This window comes from Arachis stenosperma, chromosome 6, assembly GCF_014773155.1.
Source record: "Arachis stenosperma cultivar V10309 chromosome 6, arast.V10309.gnm1.PFL2, whole genome shotgun sequence".
In the NCBI taxonomy this organism is placed as follows: domain Eukaryota; kingdom Viridiplantae; phylum Streptophyta; class Magnoliopsida; order Fabales; family Fabaceae; genus Arachis; species Arachis stenosperma.
The window spans coordinates 19,958,598-19,982,801 of NC_080382.1; the positions used below are offsets into that span (position 1 = coordinate 19,958,598).

The following is a 24,204-nucleotide window of genomic DNA, read 5'->3' on the forward strand; positions in this document are numbered from 1 at the left end:
TAATAGTCTGTAGACATCCTGATCTACCTCTTTATCATGTACTGTGTCAGCAATTTGTAAGAACTGTGCCAGAAACTCAGTAGGTTCCTCCTGTGGAAGACCGGAATACTGGCAATTTTGCTGCACTATGATAATGAGTTGAGGATTTAGCTCAAAGCTGCTTGCTTTGATGGGAGGTGTATAGATGCTACTCCCATATGCAGCTGTAATGGGGTTAGCATATGACCCCAGAGTCCTTTTGGACTGATCAATCCCTCTTAGGTCCATAATGGACAAAAGGGAAATGATAATGATTGCAAATAGATAAATTTTGTTTTTTTTTTTTTTGAATTAAACGAAAAAAATTAAATTAAAATAAAAGGAAATAAATAAAAAAAATTCGAAAATAAAAAAGAAAACAAAATCAAAGCAGATTGAGAACTGAATCAATTAGTTAATTAAAAAGATTTTGAAAAAAAAGCAATTAAAAAGATATGATTGAAGAATTTTTATGAAAAAGATTTGATTTTTGAAAAGAGGAAAGAGAAAAACAACAAAAAGACACCAAACTTAAAATTTTTAGAAAATCAAACACTAATTTTCGAAAATTTTAGAGGAAAAACACAAAGAGGACACCAAACTTAGGATTTTTATGAATCAAAAAGGGACTAGGAACATGCAAAAACGAAAATTAAGAGAAAAATAAAAGCATGCAATTGACACCAAATTTGAAATATGAAACTAGACTCAACTAAAAGACTCTAAACCAACAAAAATAAAACAGTCCTAATCTAAGCAACAAGATAAGCCGTCAGTTGTCCAAACTCGAACAATCCCCGGCAACGGCGCCAAAAACTTGGTGCACGAAATTGCAATAACACTTTTGCAATCCCGCACAACTAACCAGCAAGTACACTGGGTCGTCCAAGTAATACCTTGCGTGAGCAAGGGTCGATCCCACGGAGATTGTCGGCTTGAAGCAAGCTATGGTTATCTTGTAAATCTTAGTCAGGATATCAGAAATTATCAGGATTGATTGTGAAAAGCAAAAGAACATGAAATAGGTACTTGTTTTGTAGTAATGGAGAATAGGTTGAGGCTTTGGAGATGCTCCATCTTCTGAATCTCTGCTTTCCTACTGTCTTCTTCATCAAACACGCAAGGCTCCTTCCATGGCAAGCTGTATGTAGGGTTTCACCGTTGTCAGTGGCTACCTCCCATCCTCTCAGTGAAAATGTTCCTATGCTCTGTCACAGCATGGCTAATCATCTGTCGGTTCTCGGTCAGGCCGGAATAGAATCCAGTGATTCTTTTGCGTCTGTCACTAACGCCCCGCCTGCTAGGAGTTTGAAGCATGTCACAGTCATTCAGTCATTGAATCCTACTCAGAATACCACAGACAAGGTTTAGACCTTCCGGATTCTCTTGAATGCCGCCATCAGTTCTAGCTTATACCACGAAGATTCTGGTTAAGGAATCCAAGAGATATCTACTCAATCTAAAGTAGAACAGGGGTGGTTGTCAGGCACATGTTCATAGTTGAGAATGATGATGAGTGTCACGGATCATCACATTCATTCGGGTTAAGAGCAAGTGATATCTTAGAATAAAAGCAAGCATGATTGAATAAGAAACAGTAGTAATTGCATTAATCCATCAAGACACAGCAGAGCTCCTCACCCCCAACCATGGGGTTTAGAGACTCATGCCGTGAAAGGTACACAAAGAAACGTGTAAAGTGTCATGAGGTACAGATACAATGTCAAAAGGTCCTATTAATAGTAAACTAGTATCCTAAGGTTTACAGAAATGAGTAAATGACAGAAAAATCCACTTCCGGGCCCACTTGGTGTGTGCTTGGGCTGAGCAATGAAGCATTTTCGTGTGGAGACCTTTTCTGGAGTTAAACGCCAGCTTTCATGCCAGTTTGGGCGTTTAACTCCAAGTTTTATGCCAGTTCCAGCGTTAAACGCTGGAATTTCTGAGGCTGATTTGCCACGCCGGTTTGGGCCATCAAATCTTGGGAAAAGTATGGACTATCATATATTGCTGGAAAGTCCAGGATGTCTACTTTCCAACGCCGTTGAGAGCGCGCCAATTGGGCTTCTGTAGCTCCAGAAAATCCACTTCGAGTGAAGGGAGGTCAGAATCCAACAGCATATGCAGTCCTTTTCAGTCTCTGAATCAGATTTTTGCTCAGAACCTTCAATTTCAGTCAGAAAATACCTGAAATCACAGAAAAACACACAAACTCATAGTAAAGTCCAGAAAAGTGAATTTTAACTAAAAACTAATAAAAATATACTAAAAACTAACTAAAAGATACTAAAAACAATGCCAAAAAGTGTACAAATTATCCGCTCATCAATGTCGCCGTGGGATCGGCTCCTTGCTGCCAGCTCCCTTTCAAGGTTTTGTACTCTGTGTCTGAGCTCTTACATGATCTTGGTGCTGTCAGCTCCCATTCCTCCGAAGGGACATCTTTCGGGAGTTTTAGTGTAGATTGGTTGGTTTGGCTGAACGGAGGATCGTGGCTGTTCGCCGGCGCGAGCTGTCAAACTTGCCCTGCTCAGGTGGGCCCCGCCTCCTTCGCGAAGCTCCACTGACGTGGGGAGTCGCTCCATGTCTGCTCCAGGGTCCTCACAGATGGCGCCAATGTTCGTTACTTGAAGATCTTGGGTACTCGACGGGTCGGGTGGTGATGGATGGGTGAGTAGGTGAGACCCTGGGTTGACCTGGAGTAGATGCAGAGGTGTGAACTGGGAGTTGGTGACGTCGGAGGTGGAATGGACGAGGGGGTGGCAACCTGCAAGGACGCTCCGACGGTTAAGTCAGTGTCCGTACGAGGTGATAGCCAAATTAGGTAAGATAGTGCGTACCTCGGGGGGAGAGCTGACCTCTCCCCTTATATACTGTGCTGGGCGGGACCATAAATGACCTAGTCCACTGGCCAAGAAGCTTCCGTGAGCTGTCCTAGTCCACGTGGGGGGAGCAGGTCGTTCTGGACTTCGGATCGGGGCTTCGGGTGCTGTTCCGAGGATACCGACACGACCAGTTTACTGGGCGCGATCACTTGAGCCATGCCGTGACAAATTGCGCGTACTTCAGGTGGGGCGCGGGGAACCGACCCGTCGAGTTTTTCTGTTATGATGGTTCGGGCTCGAGTCGGAGGCGGTGTTCCCAACCCGCCGGATAATCGGGTTGGACCGTGTGAGTCCATAACAATTTCATAATGTCATCTAATATAAACTAAAACATACTAATATAGTGTGGAGTATTATATGGACATGGCAAGAACCCCAAAAGTTGAAGACATTTCTTTGGCAAACAGTTCATAAAAAGCTCTTAACAGCTAGCAAAAGGAGTAAGTTTCTTGGCACTGTACCTGATTGTCATAGATGTAATGGCACACAGGAGACCCTTGCTCATGTACTTCGCGATTGTGGAGTAGCTTCAAGAGTCTGGGTTAAACTAATTCATCCGTCGCATCTCCAAAATTTTTTCAGAGCTCCCTTCGATCTCTGGATAAGGTGGAATCTTTCATCTAATCTGGACGCCCAAAAACAAGAATGTTGGCAATCCATCTTCATCACAACCTGTTGGTGGCTGTGGAAATGGAAAAATTATGAAATTTTTAACCCTCCAGGAAAAAGGCCTCTAAACCCAGCAAACTTCATAAGAGAATATGTGAAAAAGATGAAAGAAGCATTTCAGAATAGGAGAGGGAGGACTCTTACCCGAAACAAGAGCGAGGAACATATCACCTGGATCCCACCTCCGACTGGCTAGATTAAAGTCAATACAGATGGGGCAGCAGTGGAAGGTGAAGGAGAAGCTGGTTGTAGAGGAGTGTGCATAGATGAATTGGGCCGATGGGTGGCAGGGTTTCAAATGAATATCGAAAGATGCTCAGCATTCCAAGCTGAACTGTGGAGAGCTCTCCAAGGACTTCGAATTGCCTGGGATTTGAGGTTTAGAAAAGTGATTTTAGAAATAGATTTCCAATCAGCTTTGGAGGTACTTCACAAAGAAGAAGGGAGAAAAGATCATCCTAATCCTTTAATCAGAAGTATTGAGGAGTTAATGAGAAGAGATTGGCAGTTAAGATGTACCCACACATATAGAGAAAGAAATAGGGCTGCTGATTGAATGTCTAAACATAGTTTGAAGATTGGCTTGGAATACAGATGTATTGATCAACCAATTAGAGAATTAGCTCAAATCTTATATGATGATGCTAGAGGGGCTTCACTTCCCCGCAGAATAGTTGGGTAATTGTTTTTTGTTTTTTTCGGACGGCTAACCCCGTATAAGTACCAAAATAACTAAAACATACCAAGATAATTATCTTAGTATACAAAATGTTATAAATTGTTCATTATAATAAAGCTGTTTTTAACATTTTTATTTATTTACTTTTTTCAAAAATAGTAAATCTAAATAATTAATATTTTGTCTAGAGGATATTTGGGAAGGAAAAGTAAGACATACATATAATCTAAACTTGAATAAGACGTAAAAAAAATAATCACTAAGCTGTAGACTTTGAATTTTTATTAAATAATAGTGCAAACAAATTTTTAATGTCACTACATTAAAAATTTAATAAGTGTTGCCTATTCAAATTTCCCTTATCTATATAATTATTTATTGATCAATGATATAGCATTAAATAGAAGTAAGACTTGTCACAGATTAGCATAAAGAAAAAAAAAATAACTATAAGTATCAATTCAATTTATAATTTTAACTATGTCATTTATTTAATTGTTAAAAAAATAAGATTAATGATTCTGTCCAAATAAAAATGATGATGTTAACATCTCAGAAGTACATAACCTCCAAGTGTGATGGCATCAAAATCAAATGAAATTGTCAACCTTATAAAGTTTCCTATCTATTTGCCAATTATTACGTGGCGCCAGCTAACTTATTCCTTCTTCTAGAGACATCACTAAATGCTAACTTTTTATACAAGCAAAACAAATAGGAGTAAATATATTTTTTAATTAAAATATATATATAAAACCTTCTAAAACCCTCCTAAAACCACAAATTCCATATTCAAGTTTCTTGTCATAGCCACCACCATGTGGCCACCTTCACAAGAGACCATCTCTTCCACCAAAGCCACCCTCTCCGTCGCTGCCTCTCTTGCTGCCACGGCAGTTCTTCTCCGGTCGATCGCCACCGACCTGATCCCGGAATCCCTCTACAATTGTGTCCAGTCCAATCTTTACAAGGTAAGCAACCGTCTCTCCTCCAAGCTCACCATCATCATTGAAGAACATAATGGCCTCGCTGGGAACCAAATGTTCGCGGCCGCAAACGTTTACTTGGGGTCCAAGTTATCCCCTCCAATGAAAAAATTAAAGGTTTACAAGCCCCAAAAGGAAGAGAATTTACAAGTTTGCATGGACAAGGATCAAGAGTTATGTGATTACTACAAAAATGTGAAACTCAAGTGGGTGCTTGTTTCTATGATCAACAACAATGTTAGTAGTAACAACCTTAACAAAAAGCGTGATCATAGTGTTTCCTATGAAGTTCGTTACTTTGAAGTAACATTTCACAAGAAACATTTGGACATGGTTTTGGGTTCTTACTTTCCTTACATTCTTCAAAAGGCTAAGGACATTGAAGAAGAGAAGAAGACGGTGAAGCTTCACACCATTGATTATAATGGAACAGATTATTGGAACTCTATTGTTCTTAATCACCCTTCAACTTTTGATTCTATAGCAATGGAGCCAGAGATAAAAGGTATGATACAACTCTCTTTAATACCTTAAATTAGTCTCTCAAATTTTTTTGTCTATAAAAATATGACTAATCTAATTCGAGAAACGATGTAGTAATGAGTTTGTATTGTATTATTAGGAATGTTGTTGGAAGATTTGAACTTGTTTTTGGGGAGGAAAGAATATTATAAGAGAGTTGGGAAGGCTTGGAAAAGAGGGTACCTTTTGTACGGACCACCAGGAACTGGGAAATCAAGCTTGATAGCTGCCATGGCTAACTATCTAAGGTTTGATATATATGACTTGGATTTGAAAGAAGTGCAATGCAATTCAGATCTTAGGAGGTTGTTGATTGGAACTGGAAGCAAGTCAATTTTGGTCATTGAAGACATTGATTGCTCTGTTCAATTGCACAATAGGGAAGATGCTCATGGAACCAATGATGATGATAAGGTAAACCTTTTTTTCATTCAAATATTACACTTTCATATTTGATCTAAATTGAATCCCACTTTGTTTAAAATTCCTCACTTTTGGGACCTTATATATCATTAAAATGTGACTCCTTATTCTACCGAAGCATGCAAAACATAAGCATCATGTGATGAAATTTTATGATTTTAATTATGTATGTATATATGTTTGTTCTAATTAAGGTTACTCTGTCGGGGCTACTAAATTTCATTGATGGATTGTGGTCAAGTTGTGGAGAAGAAAGAATAGTGATATGCACAACAAATCACAAAGAACGTCTTGACCCTGCATTGTTGAGACCTGGTAGAATGGACTTGCACATTCACATGTCATATTGCTCTTTCACTGCTTTCAAGACACTGGCTTCTAACTACCTAGGAATTCATAACCATCATCATCCTATGTTTGATGACATACAAGGTTTGTTGGACAAGGTTAATGCAACACCTGCTGAGGTTGCAGGAGAGTTGATGAAGAGTGAAAATGTAGACATTGCACTCAAAGGCTTCATCAACTTCCTCCAAAGCAAGCTACCTCAGGAAAGTTAACAATGGCTATAGCATCATCTCTCTCTCTCTCTCTCAATTTTCTATATATAATTTGCTTATGGACACAGGATTAAGTTTGCTTGATTTTGACTTCTCTGAAATGAGTTTTGCAAAGTAAAAATGTGATTGATTATCTTTAGATTATTTTCAAAATGCTCAAATAAAAGTTTAAAATCCAAAAGTACTTATTTTTCTCTATAAATCTATACCTCAGAAGAGATAAACCCAATTTTGAAGTCATGAACACAGTTAATCATTAAATATTGAAAAATTGTGTTTCAAAGAAGCACCTTTGTATTTAACTGTACTACACATTAGAAAACTTAGTCACTTGTATAATATACATATTGATATAAAATATACATAATAAAAATATATGAAACAAACAAATAATACATTTATTTATACGAATTTAATTTTAATGTACTTTACGATCACATCCGTTCTTTTAGATGACCATACACGCAGTTAATATAAAAGGTAATTATTTTTGCTAATGTAATGTTACGTGAATAAATGCATGTGTAAAACTACTTTACACTGTCAGTGTATCAAAATTAAATTCTTATTTATACACATATATGATCACTTAACTAATTTTTAGTATAAACTTGACATTTTTACAATCCTTTACTATAAGTATGTTTAAATTTCTAATATATTCAATGCGATTTTGGTTGGCAAGATATGTATACAAAATATCGTTAAGATACATCTATACAGTGGAAACTGGAATATAATGTTAACAGTTTGAAATATCACGGATCAACTTATTAATCAATACTCAAATTCATCATCGTGAAGCGTTATAGAAGGAAGGGAGGGGGAAAGAGAGACAAGTAGCCATTCATATAGAATTCCAGCATAATAGAATTTTATGCCGATTACTCAATTTAGAAAGAACCAATGAAGCGACTTTATCTATACACGCAAAATAAATTACAGAAAAAAAAAAGGATGAGATAAATAGGTATGAGCCTATTAGGGATCAACCCACCAAGCTGCTCCGTCCTGTACAGTTATCTCTTTCACCAGCAAAACTTCTTTTTCTGCATAACAAACAGAATGGACATAACTTTTAAGAGTTCCATGCAGAAAAAAGAAATGGGAAAAACATTTGGTTTTTATCTATTAGGCAACTTTTGGTTGTTGTCTTGAGACAATGGAGTTCGACGTTGGCAACGAAAACAGAGATCAAAAAAATTGTCCGGGCAGGGAGATATGATGATATATGATTTTTAAGCAAATTTCTGTGAATCTAAAAAGAAGGAATGCCGGAGACACCTATTTACTGTCCCATTATCTCCAGATTTTTTTGTCTCAAGACAGAACCAAACCCTTAACTTAAATATACACCAGATGCAATTATCTTGATTTACCTCAAATTTCCTTCTCTCTTGTCTGTCTATGTAAGCTAGAAGTTCTTCTTGTCTTATCAAAGCTTCGTACAACGCCTGTTTAGAAATTGGAGCACATTAGTTTTATATATATATATATATATATATATATCGTACATGCTATGGAGAGTGGGCTATTTAGTACACACAGATTAATGAGGAAACCAAGGAAGGTAACAAACTAACAATTTATTAGAATTTGGAACGTAGTAAAACAGCAGTTTCAGTTATTTAGTTTGAAGTAAATATTACGATTGTAAATTAAACATTTAAACTAAATAAAGTTACCTTTTTCGTAGCAATCAGTTCAGCTTCCAATGCGTCCACACGATAGACTGCAGCATTCAATAGTTCCTCTTTCTCGCATGGCATCACATTAGGTTTTGACTGTAGCATGCCAACCTTCTCTTCAAGCTCACCAAGGCGTCTCAAAGCAGCTGAGACGAGTTCATTCTTTCTGAATCCAAGTACGGGTGAAGGGGGACATGATTCCTCCTTGGGTAGTGAATCCGCTGCTATGTTTGACATATTTTGAGCAGCAATGGATTTAGAATCCTTTATTACCTTTATATGACATGCTATTGAATGAACGAACGCGAAGATGGAGACCAAGAAGCCCACTATAATAGCCCATATATATGAAAATCTTCCGTCGGGAGATTTTGTGGTAATCAATGTAAGCTTTTCTGTTGGAAAGAACAAATGTGTTATAAGCATACTTTTGTTGAATGCCAATCACATAGAACTAAAATTCCAATCCAAAACCTACTATATAGCTGATTCTGTTCAATTTATCTATGAAAAATTCTTGCATGAGCACGAGTCCAACACCCAAGATATGTATGTACTCACAGGTAAAAATGATAGCACAATAAATTGGGTCAGTTAATCACTCTTTTATGCATGTATAAACCAAATTCTTAAACTTCTGCCTGCAATCGAATTTCTCTTTATCTAGATGAAAAGATAAAAATTTCTTATCTTCTTACCAGAAGGATATATTTCTTTTCATATTTAAATTACAATATGTTGAGCTCAAATATTTATATACCACAAGTCATTTAAGCTAAGGCATATACTTTTATTCTTTGTATTCATTCTAAATAAATATTATTTTTGGTTCATTCTATGCAAGATTACCAGATTTATCAATAAACTAGCACATAATTTCTATCTTTAAGAAGAAAAAACTATCATATGCTAATAATTTTTTTCTTTAAAAAAAAATGAATCCATCTTGCATAGGTCCAAGTCTAGTTTGTAAAAAACTATATAATTCCCTTTCATATTTTATCATGTAGAATCACATAATTTGGTCTTTTGCATTCCTCACACCCTTATGTGAGGGACAGGGAGAGAAAATGAAACACGTGTTTAGCTCCCGCCTACCATGCTTCAATAAAATGAAGATACGTTGATAATCATGGCATGCCAAAAATCAATAACTAAAGGAAGATAGCATAAAGTATTCTAACCTTTGGAGCCAAATGTATTTTGAGTTTTGGCTTGCTTCTCCTTCCATGCAACATCAACGGTCTTGTCAACCATTGGAACATACTCATCATACTCGGATAAACCACTAGCATGGCTATTTTTGCCAACCAATCTTGCCTGGACAAACACAAAAGATGTTATATATCATTCAATTGAGACATTGTTCTTTCTTTTCCTCACTTTCAACAATATCAATATTAAGCACATGATCACTCACTTCTTCATGGACAGGAGTCAACCTAGGGTTTGTATAATTCCCACTTGCTTTGGGAGAAGTAATGTCTTCAACTTCAGATCCTGATTCTCCTGTAGATGTATCACTACTCCGTATCTGCTCTCAAATTCAGGAGGAGGAGATGCTCAGTATTATATAATCTAAAAGTTCTCATTCATTAAGTCTCTAAGATGGTGTCAGGAACTATACCAATGGATAACACGTCTTTTCACATTCAATCACAGTTCCCTCGTCATTTGAAACTGTTACTATCTGTCTAGAGGTTACTTCACCACTAAGAATCACCTGCATCCACGCAACCATTCTAGTTCAGTTACAGATGCATAGAAGAAGCAAAGAGAAGATACTTATTTGATCAAAAACGGAGTGTACAAAAAACCTTTAGAATGTTTGGGTCTTGCCATGGCCCTTTATCAGATCTCATGCAACCACCTTGATCTGCACAATTACAAATGCCGCCAAGAAATTCTGGCAGCTCACTGGAAGAACAACACAGTCGTTGCGAATCTTTGTCAGGGATATGAGTTCATTGAGAAATATCACCATTAAAATCAAATCACAGTTACCTTGCATCAATAAATTCAAGTAATTTATTCTGAAACTTGTTTCCCAGAACCTAATGAAACATCAAAGTAGCAGTTAATACTGCCATGTGTAGAATTTTACTTGCTCTTTCAACTGGAAAACATAATTACATCATAGAAATCACATAAAAATAAAAAATAGAAAGAATGGTCAAACACTTTGCACTCACATTTATCTTTGAAGTTGTTTTTGGATCAATAAATGATTTGATAGTGTTCCAGAGTAGCTTAAAACCAGGGCCAGCATTGATTATAAACATTCTGCATAATGTCTGCATAGTAGCATTTACATATTAGAAAATACACGTGAACAAACAACTCTGAAGCCACCAAAAAGTGGAAACTACAAAATAATTGATGATTAAGGCTTTCTTACTTCCGGATAGTAGTCACCATCAATCTTCTGCAGCCGCATGATGAGTTCCCGCGCAGATTTGGTTAGGTTTTTGAAACCCTACAAAGCACAAGGAGGCATTGTTAAACCAAGTATGGACTGAAATAAGCTAAAATGGTGACAATGACAATTTGAAGACTGTTTTAGACAAACAACATACCACGCCGTGAACATCCAAAATGGTTGTGCTCGAATCGATATGTCTCTTTGCGGCAATAGAACATGCAGGAAACTTAAGAGCAAACGTTTTCTCAAAACCCTGAACATGGTATCTCAAATACCTTTCCATTGTAGTTACTTGCATAAGCTTATTGGGATCAACTTTACCTAGCCTTTCAATATAGACGGGTTTTCCTTCCTTGTCCACTCCGTGATAACCATGTGGATAGTACTGTAGGACTTCATTCAACTCAGAGAACTCAAAATCCTAGACAGAAAGAGTGGAAACAAAAGTAGAAAAGTATGAACACAAGTTTGAGAAAGTGAAATGTACTAATGATCATTAAATAAATAAATAAAACATGAACAAAAGAAGAAAAGAAATAGATGTTTGGTTATATTTTCCAAATAAAATGATTCACCTCTATGATTGTATCAGTGCCGTAGTCTTTCCTCCATTGGAGCATGTTAGCCCACATGTGCTTTGCTTTCTCGATATCAAATTTCCTTGCTTTCAAGAATCTGCAGAAACAATCCGTTAACGAGTTTCAAATTATATTCCAAGGGAAGCAAGTCATTTTGTTAGTGTATAGTTTGTCTAAGAACCATGTAAAATGTGAATACACCAAAAGATGATCTAGTAAAACCCTAAATGCCAAGAGCCAAAAGGTGAATTGCGATTGCTACCAATATATTATAGGTACTCATTATGATCAGAGGTATAACATATTATCAATCATGCATCTGTTGCAATTATCACAACCTTTATTAGTAGCTAGAACAAAAACTATGCAATCGATGGATATGCTTGGAGTTTGAACATGACAGGAGAGGAATAAGGGATAGTAACCTCAACAACATATGGTAGTCGTCATGTCTCGTTGGCAACAAGTTATCCGACATAAGAGCCTGCCGAAATGACTCCACTGCCTGGAGCTCCTTAACATCTCGAACATCCTCAATGGAGACCGAATTGGTCCGGCCAGTGCTCTTCCTCCGGCTGCTCTTCTTCCTAAGAGAATGTCTGAATTTGCTGGACGCATTGATGGCCTTCTTCTTCAGGCTGCCAATTCGCGTCCGCCGATCGTCTTCTGAGTTCTCGAAATCTGATTTCCGCTCTCTCCTTTCATCATGACCAGAAAAACCTTCAAAGCCTAATCCAGAAAAGGAAAAAGTCTCAAACACATTTCACAATTCCATTCTACTACTACTCCTCCTCCTCCTCCTCCACCAGAACTCATATCATAGGCAAATGCAGAATGAAAAGTAACCTAATTAGCCTAAAATTCTTCATTACAAATCCAGCACAATCGAATCAAGTTAATATAATCCAAGGATTGTGAACTATGAGCTTAATTAACAACCTAAAATTTTCATTACAAAAAAAAAAAGGAAAACCAAAACTAACACTGAAAAATTGTTAAATCTAAGAGAGTATTCCATCGCTATTGAACTGAATTCAGCTCAATTAGACAACAACTCCAGCTGACTTTAGTAATCCAGAATTATCGGATCCATCGAAATAGTGAATTAATCAATCAATAAAAACGATAGATTAAGGCTGAAGAAAAAAAAATTAATATCGAAATTCCAATTCAATCAGAAACAAAATAAATAAAAAACATCATTATTTAACAAAAAAAAAAAATTAGAGAAAAAATTGTTGTGAGCGTTGAAGTGATACTCACAAGGGCGTGCGAACCGATCGAGCGAACCGGACATTATTGTTGAGCTAAGATCTTAGTTTTACGATACAGAAATCATCAAGTTGAAATCGAAAAAACGAAATTGAAGAGCGAGCAAGAACACACACACACAAAAACACAGAGACAGAGCAAAAGCTCAAAAAATTAGAACTGAAATAATGAATAATTTTTTTTAGGGATTATTATTATTATTACTATTATTAATAATATTACTTTATTACTATTTTTATTATTTATATTTTGAGATTTGTTTTGTGGCAAAGGCAAGGAGCGTGAAATGGATAGAAGGTGTCGGCAGAAGAAGAAAAGAGAAAGAAAGTTGGAAAATTAGATCCAAAATTTAAAGAGAGAAAAGAAAACAAAAGAGAAGGAATCAGTTATGGATTTATGGTTATTATGGAACGTTGAAAAGTATTTAGAAACCGTCTCAAGGATGAAGATAGTACTGAGTTTAGTTTTGTCATGGTAAGATTTGTTTTTCTTTATAATGACAATGAAATGATATGATATCAACTATTTGTTACTTTACCAAATCATTCTTCACATAAGATAATAGCATTATCAAATTAATTATTTATAATATCTAAAACAAATTTTAGTTAATGTAACAATTTTTCAACTATACATATTATAAAAATTATGGCACTCTTTAATTTTATAAGATATTATAATAATTCTCTCATATTAATTTTTATTTTGAAAAGGCTCTCATATTAATTATCAATTATATTATATATTATTAGTGTTTATGGCTTTTAAATTCTAATTTAAATTCACTTTAATATAGAAGAAAGATGTAGTTATATCCAACTCTAGTTGCCTTTAATGAGAGAATATTTCATAATTTCAGCAACTTTGATGTAATTTTATTGTAAAATATAACTTTTATTATAATTTATTAAAAAATTATATTTGTAATAATAGTAATGCTAGAAAAATAAAAAATAAAAAATTTAATAAATATTAAATAAGATAAATTTTAATTATTTTTGACTAATATATGACTTTGATGTTCTATTTAAAATTACTCATTAATTTTAAGCGTGCAAATAGTAAAATAATTTTTATGTGAGAATACAGAATATACAGATAGTATATACAAATCAAGTTATTTAGATTTGAGAATGAATTGAATATAAAATTACTAAACTAGTAACATTTTTCTTTTTAATAGTATAACCCGTTGAATATCATCAATTAAACATTCATTAAAGGAGAAATGCGTTACACAATTAACCGAAATAGATATTATTATGTATGATTTTTCGTTATATATTTTTTAATGAGACAAAATAACTCATATAAAAAATATATTATATATTAAAAAATACATTTAACAACATAAAAAAATAAGAGTTTAATTATTTTGTACTTTAAAAACACATACTAAAATTATAAGTAAAAAAATTATTAAGAATATAAAAAATTTAAATTTTTAAATAATTATTTTATATTTATTACAAAACTTTTAAAATTTTTTAATAATAATTTTATCATGTGTCTTATATTAACTAAACCAAAAAATTTAAGAGAATTCATTATGAATAAGTTAAACAAAATCTTACTACATGCACGTGGGATGGGTTTTGATCCTTGTGGGCCTTCATGTATTATTTGCATTATTATGAGAAATTGTGTCTTTATTTATTTATTTTCTTTTGTGTGGTGGGTCAAGAATTATTGGCTCTCTTTTTGGCGAGAATGTGGTTTGGTGCGGTGGCAGTTGGTGGTGGCTTATTAGTTATTACGCCGCCCACAACCTTCAACTCTTGTTGGATTATTTATTGTTTCTTTATTCCTACTTTCATGGTAGCATCCATAATTATTATTGTTTTGCTTGGCGATACAGATTCTGAAAGCATCAACTTCGTTAATCACTGCAAATCGGTATGATATACGTACCGGTACGGCGGTACCTCATTTATTTTTAAAGAAAAAGTATAAGTAGATAATAAAAATATAAATAACATAAAAAATAGATATATTAAATATTTAATTTAAAAGATATGTTTATTATTTTTAATTAGATGGTTATTTTTTTTATTCGATTTATTCATACATAATTAATAATAGCTGAATATTTTTTTTTGTTTTTCACGGTATTCACCAACCCGGCAGGCTAATCCGCCGCGGTACTGAGCTCTATTTAAGGATTTATCGCTGGAATAATAGCTGAATATTTAATTCACTATATGTGTATATATAGTTATCTTAATTCTAAGATTTAGGAGGTGTTACGGTGGGTAACCGGAGATTGATTGAACGGATGGCGTTGGCTGGCCCAAACGTGTGAAGGAGGAAATTTCCGTCTGAGTATGCAGCTCGGGAGACTCCGTCCGACTTGCGTTCGCGAGGGAATGGGGGGTGGTACCTGCAAAGACACTCTGATGCCTAAGTTAGCAAGGGTGTGAGCAGGTCTAGAGAGTATTGGGCTTAGAGATACCTGAGGAGTGTCAGGGTACTTATAGTGGTGAGCCAATAACCACCATTGGAGTAGTGCCGTATCTTTAGGATGTTAACCGTCCCATTATCTTAGGGAGGTTAAGATATGGCTTTATGAAGCGGTTAGAGAGATTTTAGGGGCGGTCACTCATTTGAATGAGTGCTTATCTGCCAGCTAATCTCATGTCCGACTTCTTTAGAGCAAGTCGTAGTGAACACCGACTTCTTATGTGAAGGTCGGTGCTTAGCTAGGCTTAATCTATTGGATTAGGCCTTTTAGTTGGATCTGGGCCCTTAATATTGGGCCAGGGTATGAACAGTGCCCCTACTTGAGCCCAAGATCTTTTTAAGGCTTGGGTTCAAGTATTTAACTCGGGTTCGTAGCCGACTTTCACGGGTTTTGAAACCGACGTGATTTTCGCGACCTTTTGTTTCTGACAGTTACATCAATTCAAGCGTCGTGTCCGTTGGGGAAGCATTTAGGGATTGAGGGCTTTGGTAACGGTGCAATCTCATTAATGACTGCTCCGCTTTTACCATTATGCCCCTTAGTATGTTTATAAATACTTTCCCTCTCTTTCCTTTTTCCGTTTCTGCAATCTTTCGAACTTCTTCTCTCCTTGTTCGTGCTGTATTCTTGTGCTTGAAGATTTCTGCTTTTCCCAACCTTCATTTCTCAGATAAAGGTTAGTGTTCACTTCATGTCATGCCTTATGTTTGCATGCTTTTGGTTTTTGTGGGTGGATAGGTTGGTCTGTAAATTTTTGGTTTCGCATCTCTCTCCTTTAGGGACCGTGTTTTTTGATTTTCTTTTTCTTTTTTCTTTTTGTAGGTTTCTGTCACCTTTCATTATATAAAGAAAAATGGCCTCTGTAGATGTTCTTTCTCAGTGGGTTGATGTCACTGTCCTTGGGGAGGAGCCGTTGGTTGATGCGGAGTTTATTACTCACCTTCGCACCCATCAGCGGCTCTGTACTTCGGATGAGGATGAGCCTAAATATGAGTTGCTTGTTCCCGGTTCAGAGGACCGAGTCTGTCATGGGAGAGCCAACGAAACGGCTCCCCATTTCTTCTTTATGTATGAGTGCATGATCACCCGTCTGGGCGTCTTTCTGCCCTTTTCAGATTTTGAGATGTCGGTTTTGCAGCATTGTCGGGTTGCCCCTACCCAGCTTCACCCCAACTCCTGGGGTTTCTTGAAAATTTATCAATTTATTAGCCATGCTCTGGATTTCCCGACTTCTCTGAAAATCTTTTTCCATCTTTTTCATATGACCAAGCCTTTTAGTGGGCTGAATAATAAACAACAATGGGTTTCCTTCCGAGCCATACAAGGTCGGAGGATTTTTACCCTTTTTGATGAATCTTTTCATGACTTTAAAAATTTCTTTTTCAAAGTGCAAGCTGTAGAGGGTCATCACCCCTTTTTTCTGGATGATAATTCTTTTCCTCGCTTTCCTCTATACTGGCTGGAGGCCTCCCCTTGTGAGAAATATGGTCTGGATGATCTGGATGAGGTAGAGGCTGCCGTCGTGGGGTTCCTCCGAGAAGTGTGGGGGAGGGCCCCATATTTGGATACTAAAAAATTTCTCCAAGGGTCTCCGACCTTTCTCCAATCACAGCTAGGTAGTTTTTTCTGGTCTGCTAAATTTCCGACTTGTTGACTGATCATTCCGACTTGTTTGATTCTTTAACTATTGTTTTCTTTTTTCAGAAATGGCAAAGACAAACGCTCAAGAATCTTTTTAGAGGGTCCAGGAGGCTAAAGCTAAGTCTCGCGCTCGGTCTGGTGGCGCCAGGGTTATCTCTCCTCCTCCTCCACCTCGCAACATTGGGACTCTTTCCAAGCCTATTGTAATTTCTTCTTTAGCTCCCTCTCAGTCGCTCCCCGTCGTCCGACCTTCCCCTGATCCAAAGAAGCGCAAGACTTTAGCGTCTGGTGCTTCTGAGGTTAAGGCGGATGCCATTGAGTTTGTCCGAAAGAATATCTATCCCCATGTTCGTATAGGCATGGATGATATGTCTGTTCGGGGTCATCTTATCACCATGGTCGAGGAGAGTCTCAAGGCGGCGGGGGTTTGCGGTAAGCTCTTGGATATCTTTGAGAAGGCTCCCCTCAGCTCTTTAGGGACGACCTCGAAGGTCGAGGAGCTAGAGGGGAGGCTTCGCTCATATCAGGAGCATGAGGGAGAGTTGAAGAAAGAAATTGCCAAGCTGAGGGAGGAGAGAGATACCTTTCGGGAGAAGGGGAAGGCTTTGCAGGCCCAGTACAACATGGAGGTGGAGCTGAGGAAAACGGCGCAGGCCAGTTATCAAAGCTTATTCAAGGACCTTGTGTCTGTGAAGAACGATCTGCTGAACTCTCGGAAGGCATATGATGAGTTGGAGGACTCAATTGCTGATGGCGCCGAGGAGTCTTGGAGGATTTTCTTGGAGCAAGTCAGGGTCATTGCTCCCGACTTGGATCTTTCTCCTTTACATCCTGACAAAGTTGTTATTGATGGTGCCATCGTGGATCCTCCTGCCCCCGTAGTTGTTTCCGAGTCAGAATTGAAGACTCGTGGGCATAGGATTATTGAGTCCCCTCCACGATCTAAGGACGCTCCGAGTTCTTCAGACGTTCCTCCGATCCCTTCATCTCCCATGGATGCTTCTGGTGCTCCTCCCGATTCTGGTGGTGGTGACCTGTCTGCTGTGAAAAAATGATCTTTGGCTATTTGGGGGTCCGGCCTGTGGGCCCCCCATTTTTAAACTCTTTATTTATTTTGTTCTTGGTTGTGTAGTTTGAACAATTTCTTTTGGCCTTTCAAGGCCGTTAACAAAATATTTTGGCGAGTGCCCTTTTTGAATAAGGGTTTAGATTAACAAAATAAATACCCTTTTTTGGATAAGGGTTTAAGTTACCTTGTGCGTGTATGCTTTTCTAATTTTCTGAATTTCCCTTGACTTTTTCTTGAAAACCTTTCTTTTTGGCTTGTTTGTTTTTCGGAGCTTTTTGTTTAAGGATTTTCGGATCATCCTTTAAACTTCTTCCTAGGTTCTCCTATCTCTTTTTGTTATCCCTCATACTCAACTTTTGTTTTAGCGAGTTCTTATGACTTAGGTTATTTTTGCGATGCGTTTTTCTTCTACTCGGTTCTACACTCCGATTTATGGATCGTAGCATTCCCGAGCTTTCCTACTCGGAATATTGTTCCGACTTAAGAGTCAGATTTGTTTCCGAGTTTTTACAATCGACTCATATAACCTCTTTACACTGACTTGTACCTCGTCGTTTTATCCTGACGACCATCTAGGTCGATTCATGGGATTTTTACGCTTTGTCGAGCTTAAGTCGGCGCGTTTCGTAGAAAGATTTAGAAAAATAAAGAAGGATATTATAAGAGATATTATGAATGAAAAAGATCTTTATTAATTGGGGAGGTACCTTCTTTTGCTACTAAGGGTCTTGATAGCCTATTTTCCCTTAGTCTCTACTATGATGCCTCGTTAAAAACCCTTCTCCAGAAAAAACCCTTTTGGGAAAAAATCATGAAGTTGGGAAAAGAGTACATCAGGGAGTAGAGTTCGCTTTTAACTGTAGTACCTTTTCATATTACAAGCATGCCACGACCTTGGTAGCTCAGTGCCGTTCAGGTCGGTTACTTTATAATAACATTTTCCTAAAACTTCATTGACTTTGTATGGTCCCTTCCAATTTGCGGCGAGCTTTCCTTCTCCCGATTTGTTGACTCCAATGTCATTTCTGATTAAGACCAAATCATCTGTAGCAAATGTTCTTCGAATGACTTTTTTGTTGTACCTTGTAGTCATTCTTTGTTTCAACGCAGCTTCTCTTATCTGGGCATCTTCTCGGACTTCGGGGAGCAAGTCGAGCTCTTCTTTGTGTCCCTGTACATTTCCGACCTCGTCATGGAGAATTACCCTTGGGCTTTGCTCATTGATTTCTATTGGAATCATGGCTTCCACGCCATAGACTAGTCGGAAAGGTGTTTCTCCCGTGGCGGATTGGGGTGTTATCCTGTAGGCCCATAGCACTTGAGGGAGCTCTTCAGCCCAAGCTCCTTTTGCTTCTTGCAATCTCTTCTGTAGTCCTGCCAGTATGACTTTGTTAGCTGCCTCAGCTTGCCCATTGGCTTGTGGGTGCTCTACTGAGGTAAACTGATGCTTGATTTTCATACTGGCTACTAAGCTTCTGAAGGTAGCATCGGTGAATTGGGTTCCATTATCCGTGGTGATGGAGTAAGGTATCCCATATCTTGTGATGATATTTTTGTAGAGGAATCTCCGACTTCTTTGAGCGGTGATGGTGGCCAGCGGTTCTGCTTCTATCCATTTCGTGAAGTAATCTATTCCCACGATCAAATATTTGACTTGTCCTGGCGCTTGGGGAAAAGGACCTAACAAATCCATTCCCCATTTTGCAAAGGGCCATGGAGAAGTGATACTAATGAGCTCTTCTGGTGGAGCCACGTGGAAATTTGCATGCATTTGACACGGTTGACATTTTTTCACAAATTCTGTGGCATCTTTCTGCAAGGTCGGCCAATAGAATCCAACTCGGATTACCTTTCTGGCTAGTGACCTTGCTCCGAGATGATTTCCGCAGATCCCGCTATGTACTTCCTCCAACACCTCAGTGGTTCTTGAGGTCGGTACGCATTTTAACAATGGTGTCGATATCCCTCTTCGGTAAAGGACATTTCTCACCAAGGTGTAATGCTGTGCTTCCCTTCGGATTGTTTTGGCTTCTTTTTCCTCCTTAGGGAGGATGTCGAATTTCAAGTATTCGACTAAGGGATTCATCCATCCGAGGTTTAAACCGACTACTTCAAGTACCTCTTGCTTATCTTTTATTACTGAGGGTTCCTGGAGGGTTTCTTGGATCAGGCTTCTATTGTTCCCTCCTGGTTTGGTACTTGCTAACTTGGATAGGGCATCTGCTCTACTGTTTAGATCCCGAGTTATGTGTTTGACCTCGGTTTCTGCAAAGCGTCTAAGGTGCTCCAAAGTTTTTTCCAAGTACCTCTTCATGTTTGGGTCCTTTGCCTGATACTCTCCACTTATTTGGGAGGTCACCACTTGCGAGTCGCTGTATATCATCACCTTTGTAGCACCGACTTCTTCTGCTAATTTTAACCCAGCAATCAAGGCTTCATATTCTGCCTGATTATTTGAGGCTGGGAATTCAAATTTTAGAGAAACCTCAATCTGGGTTCCTCTTTCATCTACCAATATTATGCCTGCGCCACTTCCCGTTTTGTTGGAGGATCCGTCTACATAGAGTTCCCATGTAGTCGGCTTTTCCTCTTGGTCTCCTATGTATTCTGCTACGAAGTCGGCGAGGCATTGAGCTTTAATTGCTGTCCGAGTTTCGTATTTTAGATCGAATTCGGAGAGCTCTATTGCCCATTGAACCATTCTACCTGCAACATCCATTTTTTGGAGGATTTGCTTCATAGGTTGGTTTGTGCGGACTCTTATTGTATGAGCCTGAAAGTAAGGTCGTAGCCTTCGTGAGGCTATCACTAAGGAGTAGGCAAACTTTTCAAGTTTGTGGTACCTTAGTTCAGGGCCTTGTAAGACCTTACTGATAAAGTAGACTGGGTGCTGTCCGACCTCGTCTTCTTTTATCAGGGCTGACGAGACAGCCCTGTTTGCTACGGATAAGTACAAAACGAGGTCTTTCCCTGGTACTGGTCGGGTTAAGATAGGAGGTTGGCTTAAAAATTTTTTGAACTCCTGGAATGCCTCCTCGCATTCAGGAGTCCATTCGAACTGGCATCCCTTTCTTAATAAGGAGAATAATGGAAGGGATTTTAGTGCCGATCCTGCCAAGAACCTGGAGAGGGCTGCAAGTCGGCCATTGAGCTGCTGGACTTCTCTCAAACAAGTCGGACTTTTCATTTCTAGAATGGCTCTACATTTATCGGGATTGGCCTCAATCCCTCTTTGCGTTAGCATAAATCCTAGAAATTTTCCTGCCTCCACCGCGAAGGCGCATTTTGACGGATTTAGTCTCATCCCATGCAGCCTTATGATGTCAAAGACTTGTGAGAGGTCGGATAAGAGGTCGACTTCTTTCTTGGTTTTTACTAGCATGTCGTCGACGTATACTTCCATCAGGGTCCCCAGGTGAGAGGAAAACACTTTATTCATCAACCTTTGATATGTGGCTCCTGCATTCTTTAATCCGAATGGCATGACCACGTAGCAATAGTTAGCTCGGGGCGTGATGAATGATGTTTTCTCCTGGTCGGGTTCATACATCGGGATTTGATTATATCCCGAGTAGGCGTCCATGAATGACAAGTATTGGTACCCCGAGCTGGAGTCCACTAGGGTATCAATACTTGGTAGGGGATAAGGGTCCTTAGGACATGCCTTATTTAGGTCGGTATAGTCGACGCACATTCTCCATTTACCATTCTGTTTTTTGACTAGCACTACATTGGCTAGCCATGTTGGGTACTTGACCTCTCTAATAAAGCCGGCTTCCAGGAGCGCATGTACTTGCTCTTCTACTATTAGGGCTCGTTCTGGGCCGAGCTTACGTCTTCTTTGCTGTACAGGTCGGGATCCTGGATAAACCGAGAGTTTGTGGGACATGAGCTCGGGGTCAATCCCGGGCATGTCGGAGGCCTTCCAGGCGAAGAGGTCGGAGTTATCTCTTAGAAGCTTAGTCAACCCTTGTTTTAGAGTTTCTCCTAGGTTGGCTCCTATATGAGTGTTTTTCCCTTCCTCTTCACCAACCTGTATCTCCTCGGTTTTTCCTCCCGGTTGTGGTCGCAGCTCTTCTCTGGCCTTTGCCCCACCAAGCTCTACTGTGTTAACTTCTCTGCCTCTTCCCCTTAGGTTTAGGCTTTCATTGTAGCACTTCCTTGCTAGCTTTTGATCTCCCCTTACCGTTGCTATTCCCCCTGAGGTCGGGAATTTCATGCAGAGATGAGGGGTAGATACCACTGCTCCGAGCCGATTTAGGGTAGTTCTGCCGATTAAGGCATTGTATGCTGACCCCACATCGATGACTATGAAGTCTATACTCAGAGTTTTTGATTTTTCCCCTTTTCCAAAAGTAGTGTGAAGGGGTAAAAATCCCAGTGGTTTTATCGGCGTGTCCCCTAATCCATATAGGGTGTCGGGGTAGGCTCTTAATTCTTTCTCATCTAACCCTAGCTTGTCGAAAGCAGGCTTGAAGAGAATGTCCGCCGAGCTTCCCTGGTCTACTAGGGTTCTGTGGAGATGGGCATTTGCTAGGATCATAGTTATTACCACTGGATCATCGTGTCCAGGGATTATTCCTTGCCCATCTTCTTTTGTGAATGAAATGGTAGGAAGGTCGGGTGACTCTTCCCCGACCTGGTAGACTCTTTTGAGATGTCTTTTGCGAGAAGATTTGGTGAGTCCCCCTCCCGCAAATCCTCCTGAGATCATATGGATATGTCTCTCTGGGGTCTGCGGTGGTGGGTCTCTTCTATCCATATCATCTCGCTTTCTCTTTCCATGACCGTCCGACCTTTCTATGAGATATCTATCAAGCCGACCTTCTCTAGCCAGCTTTTCTATCACATTCTTGAGGTCGTAACAGTCGTTAGTGGAGTGACCATATATTTTATGGTACTCGCAGTAGTCGCTGCGGCTCCCCCTTTTTTTATTTTTAATGGGTCTAGGGGGTGGCAGCCTTTCAGTGTTGCAAATTTCTCTATATACATCCACTATAGAAACTTTCAGGGGAGTATAAGAGTGATATTTTCTTGGCCTTTCGAGACTGAGCTCTTCTCTTTTCTTGGTTTCCCTTTCTCTCTCTTTTGCTGAGGGAGGGGGCCCAGGTCGTCCGCTCAGGTCTCTTAACTTGGCATTTTCTTCCATATTGATGTACTTTTCAGCTCTCTCTTGTACATCACTTAGAGAAACGGGGTGCCTTTTAGATATGGACTGTGAGAAGGGACCTTCTCTGAGCCCATTGACTAGCCCCATTATGACTGCCTCTGTGGGCAAGTCTTGGATCTCCAAACATGCTTTGTTGAACCTTTCCATATAGGCTCGCAAAGACTCTCCGACCTCCTGTTTTATTCCCAGGAGGCTCGGCGCATGTTTTACCTTGTCTTTCTGAATTGAGAACCTCATCAAAAATTTCCTTGAGAGGTCTTCAAAGCTGGTGATCGATCTTGGGGGAAGGCTGTCGAACCACTTCATCGCTGCTTTTGATAAAGTGGTCGGGAAGGCCTTGCATCGCGTAGCGTCGGAAGCATCAGCTAGGTACATCCGACTTTTGAAGTTGCTTAGGTGATGCTTTGGATCCGTGGTTCCGTCGTAGAGGTCCATATCCGGGCTTTTGAAGTTTCTCGGAACTTTTGCCCTCATTATGTCCTCGCTGAAAGGATCCTCTTCGCCCAAGAGCGACTCTTCTTGTTCGTTGCGGGAGTTGTGACTCTTGAGGGAGGATTCCAGCTTTGAGAGTTTCCTTTCTAACTCTTTTCGCCGTTCCATCTCCTCTTTTAGGTACCTCTCCGTTTCCTTTTGTCGCTCCCGCTCTTGTTCTAACTGCTCCAGGCGGCTGTGGACTAACCCCATTAGTTCAGTTATGTGGGATGGTCCGCCTTTTTCTGATTCTCGCTCGTCTGAGGGGTTTGCCTTCGGGTTTTTTACCCCGGAGGTGCCCTCTCTCTGCTGATCGTTAACCTCTTGGTGGAGGGTTAAGTCCACATTATTATTACCTGCGTCTAGATTCTCTTGTTCGGAATCTGTTTCTGCATGGCCTTCTTCGTGGGATCTGTCTGCCATCAATGGATGATCTCTCGGGTCCCCGGCAACGGCGCCAATGTTACGGTGGGTAACCGGAGATTGATTGAACGGATGGCGTTGGCTGGCCCAAACGTGTGAAGGAGGAAATTTCCGTCTGAGTATGCAGCTCGGGAGACTCCGTCCGACTTGCGTTCGCGAGGGAATGGGGGGTGGTACCTGCAAAGACACTCCGATGCCTAAGTTAGCAAGGGTGTGAGCAGGTCTAGAGAGTATTGGGCTTAGAGATACCTGAGGAGTGTCAGGGTA

At 39.2% G+C, this 24,204-nt stretch overlaps 2 protein-coding genes and 1 long non-coding RNA gene across 4 annotated transcripts; 1 reads left to right on the forward strand and 2 right to left on the reverse strand.

Moving 5' to 3' along the window:
• Positions 1 to 702: 702 nt before the first annotated feature.
• Positions 703 to 4,236, reverse strand: LOC130932931 (uncharacterized). Of its 2 annotated transcripts, none has more exons than XR_009067563.1 (3): positions 3,717 to 4,236; positions 2,330 to 3,585; positions 703 to 2,205 (listed from the first exon to the last, which is right to left on the reverse strand). It is a non-coding gene; the product is annotated as an uncharacterized LOC130932931 (long non-coding RNA). The 2 variants fall into 2 exon arrangements; XR_009067562.1 differs by having other exon boundaries at positions 703 to 2,785; positions 2,859 to 3,585; positions 3,717 to 4,235.
• Positions 4,237 to 5,053: 817 nt separating this feature from the next.
• On the forward strand, positions 5,054 to 6,798 carry LOC130936474 (AAA-ATPase At3g50940-like). The gene is made up of 3 exons (XM_057866546.1): positions 5,054 to 5,742; positions 5,860 to 6,173; positions 6,377 to 6,798. The coding sequence occupies exons 1-3, from the start codon at positions 5,070 to 5,072 to the stop codon at positions 6,740 to 6,742; spliced, it is 1,353 nt and encodes a 450-aa protein (XP_057722529.1). The 5' UTR covers positions 5,054 to 5,069; the 3' UTR covers positions 6,743 to 6,798.
• Positions 6,799 to 7,479: 681 nt separating this feature from the next.
• Positions 7,480 to 13,093, reverse strand: LOC130935163 (phosphatidylinositol/phosphatidylcholine transfer protein SFH8-like). The gene is made up of 14 exons (XM_057864757.1): positions 12,694 to 13,093; positions 11,856 to 12,159; positions 11,428 to 11,527; positions 11,007 to 11,273; positions 10,829 to 10,906; positions 10,623 to 10,724; positions 10,435 to 10,484; positions 10,248 to 10,347; positions 10,058 to 10,153; positions 9,851 to 9,964; positions 9,615 to 9,750; positions 8,428 to 8,825; positions 8,122 to 8,196; positions 7,480 to 7,791 (listed from the first exon to the last, which is right to left on the reverse strand). Exons 1-14 carry the CDS (start codon positions 12,725 to 12,727, stop codon positions 7,771 to 7,773), a joined length of 1,875 nt encoding a protein of 624 aa, XP_057720740.1. The 5' UTR covers positions 12,728 to 13,093; the 3' UTR covers positions 7,480 to 7,770.
• Between the last annotated feature and the right edge of the window lie 11,111 nt (positions 13,094 to 24,204).

Bases quoted from the DNA above. Each gene is read 5' to 3' on its own strand.
- LOC130935163 (XM_057864757.1), bottom strand. From the start codon at position 12,727: ATGTCCGGTTCGCTCGATCGGTTCGCACGCCCTT. The intron at 9,965-10,057 runs GTATAGTTCCTG...ATTTGAGAGCAG, and splicing joins AAAAGACGTGTTATCCATTG to ATACGGAGTAGTGATACATC. The intron at 8,826-9,614 runs GTTAGAATACTT...TCTTTCCAACAG, and splicing joins AAATACATTTGGCTCCAAAG to AAAAGCTTACATTGATTACC.
- LOC130936474 (XM_057866546.1), top strand. From the start codon at position 5,070: ATGTGGCCACCTTCACAAGAGACCATCTCTTCCACCAAAGCCACCCTC. The intron at 5,743-5,859 runs GTATGATACAAC...TTGTATTATTAG, and splicing joins AATGGAGCCAGAGATAAAAG to GAATGTTGTTGGAAGATTTG. The intron at 6,174-6,376 runs GTAAACCTTTTT...GTTCTAATTAAG, and splicing joins GAACCAATGATGATGATAAG to GTTACTCTGTCGGGGCTACT.